At 36.8% G+C, this 15545-nt stretch overlaps 1 protein-coding gene across 1 annotated transcript in view; it reads left to right on the forward strand.

The window, feature by feature from the left end:
* LOC117175551 (myb-like protein X) overlaps positions 1 to 15545 on the forward strand; it is a 45422-nt gene that overhangs the window by 19540 nt on the left and 10337 nt on the right. The window contains exons 3-5 of the mRNA XM_033365259.1: positions 12177 to 12281; positions 12435 to 12530; positions 14629 to 14802. Of these exons, the coding sequence (XP_033221150.1) occupies positions 12177 to 12281; positions 12435 to 12530; positions 14629 to 14802 (375 nt within the window). The remainder of the gene's footprint in view (positions 1 to 12176; positions 12282 to 12434; positions 12531 to 14628; positions 14803 to 15545) is intronic.

A 15545-nucleotide genomic window follows, 5' to 3' on the forward strand; every position in this document is an offset into this window, starting at 1 on the left:
GCCTTCTTTGGAGCTGGTTCGCTTGTGGAAATCCACTGTTTGGATTGTTCCTTTGTCTCAGGAGTGTAATGGTGTATCCATGTTTCATCCACAGTCACAAATTGGCGAAAAAATTCCTCACGATTCCGACTTATGCACGTTTTGAGACCCCCTGAATCTGAAAAACAGGTTTTTATGAATGTGTCTGTCTATCTGAGTGTCATTCTGTAGATTTTTAGTTTTTTTAGCACGATAACTTTCTAAAGAATTGAGAGATTAGATTGACCTTTGGTATACTCTTTTAGTGTCCAAAAATAAAGGTCAAGTCCGTTAGCCAGCCATTTTGGATGAAAATTCAAAAAGTAAGCGTATTTTGAACATTTCTGAGACCACTTTTTCTTATTCAAAAATTGTCTGTACAGAGAGTCATAGCATTCAATCAGACGAACAATTTATCCTTATAATTTTTTTTTATAAAACCGCAATTTACCACATGTTTTCTTTGCAATGCCCCACAAGATTGTTTAAACACCTTTATGATTTTTTCTCAAAAAGTGGAAAATTCAAAATTTGATCGTACCAAGCAATTTTGAAACCACATTTTTTCAAGATTTCAAAATTCTATGTACAATTATTGATAGTACTCAGAAATATAAACAATTTATCCAAATTACTGTAGATTTTGTTTTTAGTTGTAAAAAACATTAAAAATTAAAAAATTAAATTTTTCGACTAGCGACACAAGCTACGGCAAAAATTTGACAAAACCTGTTCATTCGAAAACAGCTATAATTTTTAATAGGACGCGTAATTTTTGCTTTAGACGTAAAAATTAACATTCAAAATAACAATATTAAATTTTTTTGAAAATGACACAACGCACAAACTAAAATTAACAGACAAAAAATGTTCCCCTGAGAAAATCTATTAATTTATTATTAATCATTTTTAAATAGGAGGAGTAGATTTTCTTTTAATTGTAAAAAAATAAAATTAAAAATTAAAAAATTAAATTTTTAGAAAAAGGACAGAAAAGACGAAAGAGGACACAGGATCCTATATAGGATCTTAAATATAATTAAAAATTTGTCATAAGGACAACCGCAGGATTTCGCCGGGAGCGGATGCTAATCTGAAAAATTGCACCCGCTTCCAGCGAAATCGTGGAAAAATTTCAGCCACAACCACGTCTCACAACCATGAGATAGGTGGTTACAGTCTGTAAAGGAATCAATATGATGATCCAGCAAAAGCCTCGTGCACCCTCAGAACACGGAGCGACCCAAGGACAACCGCCTTCTGCATTTTTCCCGCAAGTGTTCTAGCATATTGTTTACACGCAGGGATGCTTTTTAGGCCATTAGCAAGTGAAAGTTTGGCACCTGCAAGAGCGCTGATGATAAGGACGATCAGTTTAACAGAATATTCCGGGTACAATCGTTGCAACTCCCTTATAATGTCTCCATACCTCTCTTTCTTTTCATTCTCCTTGGCTATGGTGTTTTTGTCAGCTGGTGCCGAAAATTCGATAACGCACATGGTTCGCTTCTCGAACTCAAGAAGAACAATGTCAGGGCTCTAGTGAGCAACAGAAGCAATTGTCGAGAATATAAAGTTCCAGTATATGCGGCACTTCCCATTCTCGACAATTGACTCAATTTCCCTAGGAGCATTTAGAGGAGCGATATTAAGGTGAATGCCATAGGAGTGACAGAGATTGTAATAAAGCACTCTTAGTGCCGCATTGTGCCTTTGAATGTAGGTCTTTCCCGCTAGAGTTGGACAACTTGATAGTATGTGAGCTAAATGCTCGGGCTGTGCATGGCACGCCCTGAAGCTGTCATCGGGAATGTCTTGGCTCAAAATGTGGCGACGGTATGTTAAGTTGCAAATAACTAGATGCAGTTGCTCTCTGTTTTTAGCATAGATCTTAAGATCGTCCATGTAAAATACATGAGTGACCTTGCACTTTCGATCTGCAGGTTTGCCGCACAAGTACCCGTAGGAATGGCGCAGTGCTAGAGATAGTGGCAATAATGTAAGGCAGAAGAGGAGTGGACTCATGGTGTCGCACTGAAAGACACCTCTCTGAAACGTGACCTTGTTAGCTGTCACACGATTTTTGCCAGATGAGATAGTAAATCTGGTTTTCCAAAGCCACATCAATCTCTATGCACCCAACTATTTGCGGATGAACCTTCAAGATTTCCAAAAGACAGATGAAAAGTCTATGGGATGTCGAATCGAAAGCTTTTCGATAATCAATCGAGGCCATCGATAGGTCACGCTGGTAGAATGCTGCATCTCTGCAGACACATCTATCGATGAGCAGGTTCTCCCGACATCCGGCTACGCCTTTCTTTGAGCCTCCTTGTTCATACATTTCTTGCCACACAGGTTCAATTGCCCGAACAATCCTATCATTTAGGATAGCTGTGAATATCTTATGAAGCGTGTTCAGACAAGTTATTGGCCTGTAGTTCTTCGGGTCAGATAAGTTGCCTATTTTCGGCAGGAGTATTGTGCGCCCTTCCACCAACCACTCCGGAATCGGCCCTTCCGCCTTTAAATATAAGGTGATAATACGGGCAAATGCTGATGGGTTGAAGGAAACTTCTTCCACCAGAAGGTTTTGATACAATCTGGTCCCGGTGCGGAATAGTTCTTCATCCCTCTTAATATTTTTTTCACCTCCTAAGTAGTGATGGGTGGGCATTCTTTATCAGGTGTTATGAGGGCAACACATAAGTTCTTGAAGCTATTTATATTTCCTGAGTCTTCGTCCAGTCTATACTGAACTTCGTAGACTTCTCTCCAAAATACTTCGACCTCCTCTGGTTTGGGTGGGTGTTCGACAGTAACTGGAGGGTCTTGGAAGAGTCGAGATGGGTCAGAGAGAACCTGTTGATTTTCTCTGACCCACCTTTCCCTCCGCTCTAGACTTCTCTTAGCGTCAGATAGTATCCGTATCCTCTCAACAATATGCTGCCTGATGGTCAGCAGCTTTGACTTGTTAAGTTTGTGATAACAGGTCCGGAGTTAGCGCGTGAACTTTCGAACCTTGGCGATAAGATTCCTACCAGATGTAATGTAGTCAATCACACATTGAATGAATCTCCGGATAAATGTCCACGAAGCTTGTCATCCATTTCAGCCAGATCTTTAGGCTTCAGAGAAACCTTGGTGTTGATATTTCTCCGGGTCATAAAGCATTGCTCTTCCTCTATTGGATGCCTGCCCGCGGTTAATCTTAGTGTCGCCTCTCTTTCTTTGTTGCCGGCTTGTTCTAGCTGTGGTAGAGTAGGCGGTCTGCTTACATAGCCACTTTTTTGGAGGAGTTCAGGATGGTTTCGTAGACGTTGCTGCAAAAATTGCGATAGCTTCGGGTGTTTCTCGCACCACTGATCATGCAGCCGTGCCATATAACCCCGATCAGGTGCCACACTCGCATCGTAGCACTCTAGAAAGTCGTGATTTATTCGCTCCATCCACCCAAAGGTCGCGAGATCCGGCCGATCCATCGCATTGAATCCATTTTCATTTTCTCCCCCAGCTCTAGAGTGGTCGGCATTGTTGGCCGATCCATTGTCGGAAGCCCTGCGCGTTCTGTTGTTTTGAACCGCACTTACGACAACTATGTTTAATGTTGTCATTGTTGTTCCCACGAGAAACTAGGGAAAGGGGTCCGTCCATCCTTGTATAGCCCTGCATGCAAGGAAAAGGCTGTGTACTCTGAGAGTTCGCCCGGAATCCCAGAGTCAACGTTCTGGAACCTTCACCCAGGTGCCCAGGGTACAAGTATTATGTACTTGTGAGCTAGAAGTTCGCCCACCGAAGAGCTGGACGAAGCGATGGCTATCACACCGTCCGTTAGTGCTCGAGTTTGATCAAATTGGAAATAAGAAAATAAAAAACTCTACAACTACGAACAATATTTTAGTTTAAACAATTAAACTTCATATTCACGTCGCTTTTCAACTAAAAAATTCATCCAAGGAACAAACCTTAAATCAGGAGGACGTAATAAGGATTTTTTATCATAATAGAATGTTGTTTAATTACAATACAAGATTATTAAATTTTAACGACAAGTACAATATCGCAAACATGCTTACACGTACATACAACTTGTAACCTCTGTTGTGCCCAGAATAAGCCTCTCACCAAAAGAATTTTACAAACTTTTTTTCTTATTTTTTTGTGCACAACCCCCACCCCACTCCACAAAATTAACTACAGTTCGCGCGGTACACCCTGTATATACAGGGTGATTTTTTGAACTAAGAACTTTCAAATATCTCGAAAACGATTCTGTAACGATTGAAAAAATTCTTTTTTTCCGTAGTCAGTCATGTTAAAATGAAAATGGTGTATTTTATGTTGTTAATGTATTGCAGAATCGCAAGCGTGCATTCTCAGTAACAGTAAAATGAAGAAAAATTGAATTTCGTCGATCACAGCGCCATCCATCGCGGAACGAGAAAAATGTTTCAGACAAATCATACGCATTTTGATCCAAGGAATCCGAATATGCAATAAAAAATAGGGGGACCCGTTTAGGATTTCAAACTTATCTCACCCTCACCGCCAGGGGGTGTTGTGGGGGAGCCGATTTTAACATCAGTGTATGTACTCCTCAGAGAGATTGAATTTAGTTTCAAAACATTTTTTCATAAAGTGCCTATTTTTCGAGATATTTTAAAGCTTTAAGTTAAAAGAATCACCCTGTATAATAGCGCATTTTAATATACGTATGCAATACTTCACTTTCAATTTTTGATTCACAGTGTCCTTCGCATTGGATTTTAATGTTTCAAGGTAATAAATTGAATCTTTTTGAAAAACCACTCTATTATTACGAGGACCCACCAAGTCTTAATTGCTAATAGTTTATTTGGAATTCTAGCTATATCAATATAAAATTATAAAGCTGTTCAATTGCTCAATCGCAAGGCCTTATGCAATATTACAAAAATTATTTTCGAATTAAAACATTTTCTAACACATAGCTCTCTCTCTCTCTCTCTTTTTCTATTTTTCTCTAAATTATACATGCTACATATGATTTACTGTCTTTATTTATGAACATATCTTTATCTTTGTTGCAATTCTCTGGATGTTTCTCAGTTATAATCGACACGTGCAGATCTTGTTTTTTAACATCGCAAAATGTAATGCGCCATTGAAAAAAACTTTGAAGTTGTTTACGAATAAAATTGTGTAGTATAATTTGATGTCGTCTTCAAGAATATTCTGGAAATATAGCACGAACCACTACATCTGTAGAATATCGGTAGGGTAGGTTTGTATGCTCCAGGTTTCATGATCTGTGAATCAAATTAGTTAGCTGGAAAGCAATATATCATCCTCGATTTCTATAAGCTATATTAATTTTTATGTCACTAAATTTTTATTTAAAAGTTTCTCAATTTCTTTGTATTAAATGTTAATACAGCTGAATTTATTTTTTATAATTCACTAGACTTTACTGCAAGTAAGTAAATTCTAACAAGAGCTTTCAAATTATACTTTCTTCAGCTCAAAATAGTTGATTTAACATTACGAGGCTGTCTGGTATTAAATCTAAATCTGTCACAGTAATCCACCGTTTGTGAAAGGGTTTCTTAAGAATATGTTGGTATGTTTCACGATTCATTCGTACATTTTATATGATATAATTAATTTGCTAGGGTATTTTGTGAAATTTTTCTCAATCACAAACCCTTCTGCAATATTTCAAATTTTAGAAAATTATTTTTCATTTAAAAAAGTTGTTTAAACCTAACCCTCTCTCTCTCTCTTTCTTTTTACGATGCACATGCGGCATATGATTTACTGTCTTATTGTTCTAGAAGGTTTTAAATTATAATCGTGACGTTCAGACACGTTTGAAATTTAGCATAGCAGCAAACACTATAACTACAGAATATCGGTAATATATGTCAAAAGCTCCAGAAGATTCAACATTCTTGAAAAAATTTTGACCTATGAATTAGAGTAGTTAGCTAGAAAGCCATATATTATCCTGAATTTCTATAGACTATATTAATTTTTGTATTTTTACATTCTCATCAGAGATGATATTAGATTTGTGTACAATTTAACGCCCCCCTCCCCAGTTTTTGTCAAACTGTCTGTATATCTGTCTGTGAACAGGATTACTTTTGAAAAAATTAATCTATCAGATTGCCCTTTGGTACACTCGTTTATTGTCCTAATCTAAAGGCCAAGTAGGTTAGCCAGCCATTTTGGATAAAGATTCAAAAAGTGGGGACATTTTGAATATTTTTAAGAGCACTTTTTTCAAAATTCAAAAATTCTTTGCACGGTTATTTATAGTATTAAAAAAGTCCAACAAGTTATCCTAATGACTTTTTTCAAAAAATCAAAAATTACTAGAGTTGTAGCATTCACAAAATTTCAAAAAACAGACATAAATTAACAGTTTATGCCAAATAAAGCGCCATATGAAAAATAGACAAAAAATGAAAATGTGACTTTTTGAATGCCCTATGAGTTTATCATAAAAACTTTTTGAATATTCTTGAAAAATCAAAATTCAAATTTTGACAACATACAAAATAATGAAAAATGCAAAAATTACATTTTTCGGCCAAACTGTGTAAAACACAGTGAAAGATAAATACGCCAAAATTGTGCATTTGAAAAAGATCTACAAATTTGTCATCAACCACTTTTTCGTAGGATGAGTAGTTTTGGCTTTAATCACGAAAAAAATCATTAACAGTAAAAAATGTGCCTGCTGCGTGTGCACTTTCCTACCGGAACTTTTGTGTTTTAATTTTTTTTCCTTCTCGTGTGTGGGGTTTCAAAAAATTCACATTTTTATGTTTTTGATGCTATTTATTTGTGATTTAAACTAAAAACAGAACTATCCAAAAATGATTCGTGATAAATCATTTTTATATTCTCATCAGAGAAGGTATTAGATTTCTATAAAATTTGATCTCCTTTGTTTTTGTCAAAAGGTCTACGTTTTGAGACCCTCTGAATCCGAAAATCAGGTTTTTACGAATGTGTCCATCTGTATGTTTATCTGTCTGTCGTTATGTCTGTCTTTATGTCTCTCTGCCTGTCTGTGAGCACGATAACTTTTCAAAAAAATTAATTTATTAGATTAGATTTTGGTACACTTTTTTAGTGTCCTAAGCTAAATGCCAAGTTCGTTAGTCAGACATTTTGGAGAAAAATACTAAAAGTGAGCCCATTTTTAAAATTTGTGAGTACAGATTTTTTAATGATTCAAAAAATCTGTGTACAGTTCTTCATATTATTTGAAAAAAGTTACTTTTCTAGCCCTACAAGATCATCATATCAACTTTTTGAATTTTTTCGAAAAATTAAACTAATGAATGTTTTCATAAAATTAAAAATTATAAGAGTTATAGTATTTACAAAATTCCAAAAAACACACGAAAATGAACCTTTTAAGCCTGATGATATATACCGGGACAGCCCCGTGTAAAATAATCAAATAAAAATCCAATTCTATCAAAAATGCCTTAGACATGTTGGGTAATAACCATCTTAAGCCTGTGACAACATTTCAAAAAATGAATAATAAGAAGGTGTTCCCTACCGAAGGTATTCTCGCGTTGATGTCGCGGTAGGGCTTGAACTTATCTCTCATGAATTTGACGGCTATGTTGGCGGTAGAATTGCTACTGACAAGGTTTCCCATGCCAAATAGGCTGATAACGAAGAGGAGAGGGACTAAGGAGGACACCAAAACCCAAATATTATTAATATTGGAGAGCATACTAAAAATATTGAAATGCATATCGCTTCCCAAGGATCGTCGGGGCGCCACTGAAACCACAGCTGGGGGTCACAGCATGCGGGACTGTGGCGATGGTGAGTTGCGAGATGGTCAGACAGATCTCACTGATTAAACAGCTGGCCAGCAAGAACATCTGCGACAAACAGTAAGCAGTGGAACATCAACTGTGCCTGCTGATGATGCTTTGAATAGCGTTAGCTATTTGCAGCCAACCACCTCGACAGAAATACCGAAAATTTCTACGAAATTCGATACACAGTATTCTAATATACACAAAGTCGCACTAAGAGATCTTATCGCTAAGGTGAAGGATATCAGGTCTAATGTACACGTGCTAGAAGACCAAGCAATGGAGATTAAACAAAAGGTTGATTTGGCGTCTAAAAATGACGACAATGAACATCAGTTAGAAGAAACCGCGTCAAACGGCTAAGCAGGAGCATCTCCCTATCAATCAAAGTAGTCTGTTGCAGAATCCGACTCAGCAATTCGCCTAAACTTTGCGGTTGTGTTGAGTATACTTTGCTTTTAAATAAACCCCAAAAAAATAGTCGAGAGGCGTCAGATCTGGAGATCTAGCAGACCACTCGATTTCACACCTTCTTCCAATCCACATTTGAGGGAACTGAGTATCCAAATGTGCTCGAACCTCCATACCGTAATGAGCCGCTGCTCCGTCCTGCTGGAACCAAATATTTTGAAAATTATCGCCAGTAATCTCCCTTATTCTTATTACAATTTGGTTTCTGAGAAGCTCTTCATGTGCACGGGCATTGAGATTACCATCGATGAAGAAAGGGCGTGTCAATGTATCATTCAAGATACCGGCCCAAACATCAATCTTTTTTGGATATTGTATGACTCTCCAACATCCAATTAGTATTTGTGTCAGACCAATATCTACAATGTTGTCTGTTAACTTTACCTTTTAAAGTAAAAATAGATTTCTTTGAAAATACTCTATTGTACAGGAAAAGAGGATCTCTATCAATTCTGTCCATTACAATTTCACAAAATTCTACCTGACGATCAGGATCGTCTTCATTGAGCTTTTGTACCAGATGAACTTTGTAAGGATGGAAGGTGTGCGTTTTCAACAAATGCTTGGGCTATGTCTATCTGCATCTCGGTAACAAAACCGAAACTTTCATACAGATGAAAGAAGGTTTTGTCGTGAACTGAGAGTAACGCCAAATAACCAGCAAGATAACGAAGTCCCTCCACTGGAAGATAGGACTAACTAGTGGACGTGTGTTTGGGGAAACAATGAACATATGCAATTTGGACAATGCGTGGTTCAAACTAGAGGAAGCAAGGGCAAGCAATAGTCCTGAAATGCAACAAACATCACAGCTTAAGATGTTTTCGCGGTCTTGAAAAGGGCAAGTAATTGGAACGTTCCAGGTCCGGACATGGTGCACAACTTCTGGTACAAGCATCTGACGAGTGTGTATCTTGCTTTTTGCAAGGTGTTTAAAGAAGATCATTGAACATCCGGATCTGATGCCAGGCTTTATGCTCCAGGGTACTACACGTATGTTACCAAAAAAAAACAGACACTCAAAATCCATCTGACTTTCGACCGATAGTTTGTCTTCCCACAATTTATAAATGTCTTACAGCTATCATTGCAAATAAGGTATAACCTCAATGCGACGAGAATGACATTCTTAAAGAAGAACGAAAAGGATGTTGTAAAAACTCGCAAGGCTGTAAGGATCTGGTCACTATAGACGCTGCTGCAATGGCTCGAACTCGTAAGCATCAAAGGAACTTACACATGGCATACATTAACTACAAGCAAGCATTTCCTTCCACACCACATGACTATTTGCTTGAAGTCTTAAAACTTTACAAAATCTGCCCATGCATTATTGACTTTCTAAGCCATGCGGTGAGGGTCTGGGGTATACGAATTCAGTATTTTGATTATGGATAATCAAGTATAACTAGCTCAATATGCTTTACGACGGATATATTTTAAGGAGAGTCCTTCAGCGCACTATGGTTCTGTTTAACGTTGAATCCATTAAGTAAAACACTAAACAGGATGTCTCATGTGTTCAAAATTCATGATAATGAGGATGGTCATCAAGTGACCAATCTTCTTTAAATGGATGACCTGAAGCTGTACGCTAGTTCAGCCTAGAAACTGCATCAAGTGATCAGTGTCACAAAGCAGTTTTTCAATGATATCCACATGGAGTTCGGACTAGATAAATGTAGAACACTGCATTCAATCAGAGGAGAATTAAGGACCGCAGAGTTAAAGAACGAGTTCGAAAATAAGATCAAGTCAATGTCTGCAGCGAATCATAAAAACATCTGGGCATTCTTGAATCTAAGGGTATTTAGCATACGATAGTTAAGACAAGCCTAACGACTGCCTTTACTACGAGGCATAGATTGATTATAAAAAGTTTTCTCAATTTGGCAAACAAAATCAGGACAATCAACACATATGCCATCCCTGTCCTCACGCACTCCTTCGGGCTCATGAAATGGTCTAACACTGACCTTGAGAAGTTAAACACAATTGTTCACGTAGAAATGACGAAGCATACGAAATGTTGCGCTTTACAGTAGCATATGTAAAGCGGACCTTGACTATACGCCCTTAAATTTGTGCTCGGATGAATCCTTGAATGTCAGGGCAGAAGCCATAGAAGAATTAGAAAGACAATGGAGGCAGAAAGCCATCCATAGCAAGCACCCCAAAACGTTAGGCCAAAATGAAGTGGATTGTGAGGCATCCAATATTTGGCTGAGAAAGGGTGTTTTGTATCCACAGACGAAAGGATTCGTCATTGCGATACAGGACAAGATTGTCAGCACCAGGAATGATCGCAAACACGTGTTACATCAAGACTTGGTTGACCTGTTCCGATTATGTGGAGATACGAACAAATCCATCGAGCACATTATTGATGGCTATCGCGTAATGGCTCAGAGAGAATATACGCACAGACATAATGATGTAGCGGGCACTATACAGCAACAAGTTGCCCTAAACCTAGGACTCTTAAAAGAATGGACGCCTTTCTATAGATATATTCCAATTCCTGTTTTAGGAAGCGAAGATTACATCTTATATTGGGATGTTACTATTCAAACGGATCATTTCATCCGGGCCAATCGACCTGACATCGTGATGGGAGAAAGAAAGTCATAAGGGTCTACATCATCGACATTGCTTGTCCGCTTAGTAAAATTTTGCAGTCAACCTATACAACCAAGATTCACAAGTATAGCCAGATAAAGCATGAAGTAAAGGCCATGTGGAGGCATGTGAATCATTCATCCATTCAACCTCTTGTAATTTCGGCTACAGGCAATGTCTGCGCAAGATGCACTGAACATCTTGAACGTTTAGAAGTCAGTACGGTATTGGCAGCAGCTCAGAAGGCGGTTTTATGAAACACCTGTCGCATTGTAAGAAACTTTCATGGCCATCAGGAAGGAAGCGACTGAAAACCCGTGGAGTGACAGATGGTAACTCTAAGAAAGCATCCAGAGGTGACTGTTGTCACCTCCAACGCTCATAGCTGCTCGTAATTGTATACCCACAACATCATCGCAGGAGGTTTCAAGCATCCTATTAGATTAGTTGAAGTAACTTATAAAATTCTAATCTCATCAGTCACTCGACTCAGTCCGTGGCTATAATGTATAACCGAGTTCACCCGAGTAAAACTTGATTAAAGTAATAATAATAATGAGCCTCGGTAATAATAATAAAGCCTCGGAGGCTGAGTTGGGTAGACACTCGGACTTTACCTCAGAGATCCGGGCTTCGATCCCTGAGCCGGTACTTCTGAATAGTTTTATGTATGGAGATAAATTTATCCTAGTAACTGACCATAAACCATTGGTTTGGTTTAGGAATTCGAAAGAACCTTGTTCTATAGTAACCCGGTGGAAACTGAAGCTACCAGAATTAAAGGCAAAAAATGCAATAGAAAAGGTAGATGCAAAATACCAGAATGGAAATGATCCAAATGAAAAAGCCGAAATAATACCCAGCTCTATCCTTTGTAATGGTAACATGAATAAAAATACATTTCTAGAGAAAAGGAAAATGGGAAGACCCAAAGGAATTATACAATAAGTAGATTTATTTCTGCCTACTGGAAGAAAAAGGGGGAGAACAAAGAGGGAAATTCAAAAGATCAATTTTCCTTCAATAAAGAAGAGAGGAAGACCTAGGAAGTTTCCTGAGCAATTTTTTTAATAACAAGGAAGAATATAAAGAGTAAAGGAAAAGAAAAGTATTTCGCAACTATTAGTAGTTTGTATTCCAACTCTGAATTCAAAAAGAATGAAAATGGAAAGAGGAAAAATTCTAAGAAATTAAGAAAATAAAGAATGCAAGATGTATATATTGAATAAAGTGCAGCAGATTCTAATTTTCCTGGTAGAGGAGAAAAAGAAGATGAAGAAGATGTTGAAGAAGAAGATGATAAGGAAAAGGATATTTACGAAAATTTCAAATTGACTCTAGGTATGGATCAAGATAAAAGTTATCTATTTGAAAAATTAACAAATATCAGGTCAGCGATTTATTTATTGCAGAATAATGACAGGAAAACTAAAATTGATAGTCAATTAAAGAAGTTAGTCAGAATTAAAACTAAGAATCCCATGTTAATTACAGATAGACCTGGAACAGTATTTAAAAAGATTGCCATGGGCCTTGTGGGTCGACTGCCAATCACTACGTCAGGAAATAAATATATTCTAAATATTCAAGGTATTTTACTAAATTTTGTATAGCGGTACCAATGCCTAATCAAATTCCTAGCACTGTAGCTGATGCTTTCATAAAAAGATTCATCTGCGTATATGGTGCACCAAAATGTTTATTAACTGACTTTTCAGGTAATTTACTTCAGACATTAGCGAGAAGATTCAAAATCAAGTAATTTAGAACAACTGCTCATCATCCTCAATGTAACGGATCATTGGAAAGATCACATTACGTTTTGGGCGAATATCTGAAACACTTTGTTCATAAACGTGCTGAATGGGACGATTGGTTAGAATTAGCAACTTTTTCTTATAATACCAGTGTACATGAGGGCACACGTTGCACTCCTGAGGAGTTAGTATTTGGGAAATTAGCAAGACAGCCTTCTAGCGATCCTCCATCCGAACTTTCCAACCTATAATCGCCATATGATCAATCCTCAAAACTTTGGAGTAGACGACCATACATTTCTAATAAGAGGAGAAAAAAAAAAAAAACTTGGAGATCAATATACAGGCCCATATGAGGTAATAGAAATCCTTGGAAAAGGAAACTTTAAAATTAATATAAAGAATTCTCCAAAAGTAGTATAGATTATTCATCTTAAATTATCGCACATTAAATCAATTACGAAAAATTAGAAAAAAGAAAACATTCAAATTAACACAGAATTTCCAATTTCTGTTATATTACAAATAAATGGACCCTATTCACAGAAAAAGAATCGACCAACTTTGTGATCTGATAGTCGCCTGAGTTGATATATTGAGTTTATGGTCATACCTTTTTGCTAACAATTTATTTAACCCGGATGATTTCTGCGTAATTCATTAGAAACAAAACCTCAGATAGAAAACAACTACCAGGGACATTATCCTAACAATTAAAACTAAAGGATCATTAGTCTATGAAAACTTCACTTTCTGCTTATATTAATCTGAACACGCAATGTTGGTTGAACTATTGGAATGATTCGACTAGGTATAAATTGCACTCAACTAAAAAAAAAGAGGGAAAATCTGATCTGAAATTTCGTTTCTCTTTTAAAATTTGGAATCGATTTCTCACACTTATCAGTAAATAAAGATAAGTTAATAAAATGTAAAACTCATTTTCCCGAAATTAAACGTGAAGAAGGAAAATGGAGACCCATATTGTTACTATTGCTATACAATGCAACCGCGGAAGTCATAGTAGGATACGATTGCGGACCGAACCAACTTAACATAACAAATGTATCTTTACTAGAGGTGGGAGGATGTGATATAGCTGCACCTAGATTAAACATTGAGTCTGGAAATATAATTTGTACGGGCGTTTCGGTCATTAGAGCCTGTTTGCACAATCTTGCTCATGAAAACCGAACACCCAAAACTGTTAATCTATGAAAACAATCAAGGTTTGTCTCTTTTTGAAAATCAAAAAATCTCTGTAATAAACGTGAATATCTTTACATATGTAAAGCCAAAATTTGTTCACGTCGAAAAACATCTGCGTACATAAGTAAAGCAACTCTGTCGAGATGTTTCATGCAGAAAAACCTATAGTTTTGAATACCTTAGTCAGGGGTGTTATAAGAAAACTTACACGATTTGTAGGTTTTCATAAACGTCTCCAGTGCAAGCGCACCTATATCCTTCTTCGCAACTTGCAGAACTAACAGAATTTCATACGCAACAAATTTAAGTAATCTCTCTGACTTTAATTAAAATGTTTCGAACACCTTTCTCGCTTCTCCTCAAGGACCTTATAGAAAGTCAAGGAAAAGTGCCGCCAAATTATTAAGTTTAAGTTATAAGAGAAATGGAAAAACAATTTATTCATTCACTTACCTTGAAATGTTAATGTTATACAATAATCAGTAGTGGACGAGATGAATATTTGGTAAAAGAAAATGCCGCTTGTGCTTTATATTGTAACATAGGAAGGTAATCTAATGGCTTTCAATCCAGAAGAAGGGGTTGCAGCCTTAGCTGTATTTAAAGAACTGGAGAATTTTTGTTAAAATCGAACCTTACTTGCAGCTCAGTATTCAACACTAAATACACGCGAAAGTTTAGGCATATAGGTAAGCTACCCTTTGAAGTAAAAATTAAAGCAGCATTAAAGACCCTACACGAATTACATTATATGAGATATCCAGTAAATGAAAAGGAAATAGAACCAAACCCGAATACGAATAATTCACCAACAGATAACATAACGTCTCAAGTGCAAGCGCACCCATATCCTTCTTCGCAACTTGCAGAACTAACAGAATTTCATACGCAACAAAGTAAGTAACCTCTCTGACTTTAATTAAAATGTTTCGAACACCTTTCTCGCTTCTCCTCAAAGGCCTTATAGAAAGTCAAGGAAAAGTGCCTCCAAATTATTAAGTTTAAATTATAAGAGATACGGAAAAACAATTTATTCATTCAGTTATCTTGAAATATTAATTTTATACAATAATCAGTAGTGGACAAGACGAATATTTGGCCAAACAAAAGGCCGCTTGCACTTTATATTGTAATATAGGAAGCTAATCCAATGGCTTTCAACCCAGAAGAAGCGGTTGCAGCCTTAGCTGTATTTAAAAAACTCGAAAATTTTTCTTAAAATCGAACCTTACTTGCTGCTCAGTATTCAATACTAAATACACGCGAAAGTTTAGGCATACAAGCTATCTTTAGAAGTTAAAGGAAAAGCAGCATTAAAGACCCTACACGCATTACATTATATGAGATATCCAGTAAATATTTCCAAATTATGCAATTCATTTAAAAACCCTCCATATCTGCCATAAAGAAACAATTATTTAAAAAAAACGATCACGATACAACCCTCGCGTAAAAAAGTAACACTAATTGAGGAAGCTAGTAACGGAGAAAATCTACGATTAAATCATGATAAACCATCCACATCTTAATTCAATTGTTTACCAGGTGTATACATATGAAACCGGTATTGCAATCTAGCGGCCAGTAGGCACACTTGTAGGCACTGTCGGAACTTACCATTTGTGCTAATTGGCGTATT

The sequence above is a fragment of the Belonocnema kinseyi genome, chromosome 6, assembly GCF_010883055.1.
Source record: "Belonocnema kinseyi isolate 2016_QV_RU_SX_M_011 chromosome 6, B_treatae_v1, whole genome shotgun sequence".
Lineage (NCBI taxonomy): Eukaryota > Metazoa > Arthropoda > Insecta > Hymenoptera > Cynipidae > Belonocnema > Belonocnema kinseyi.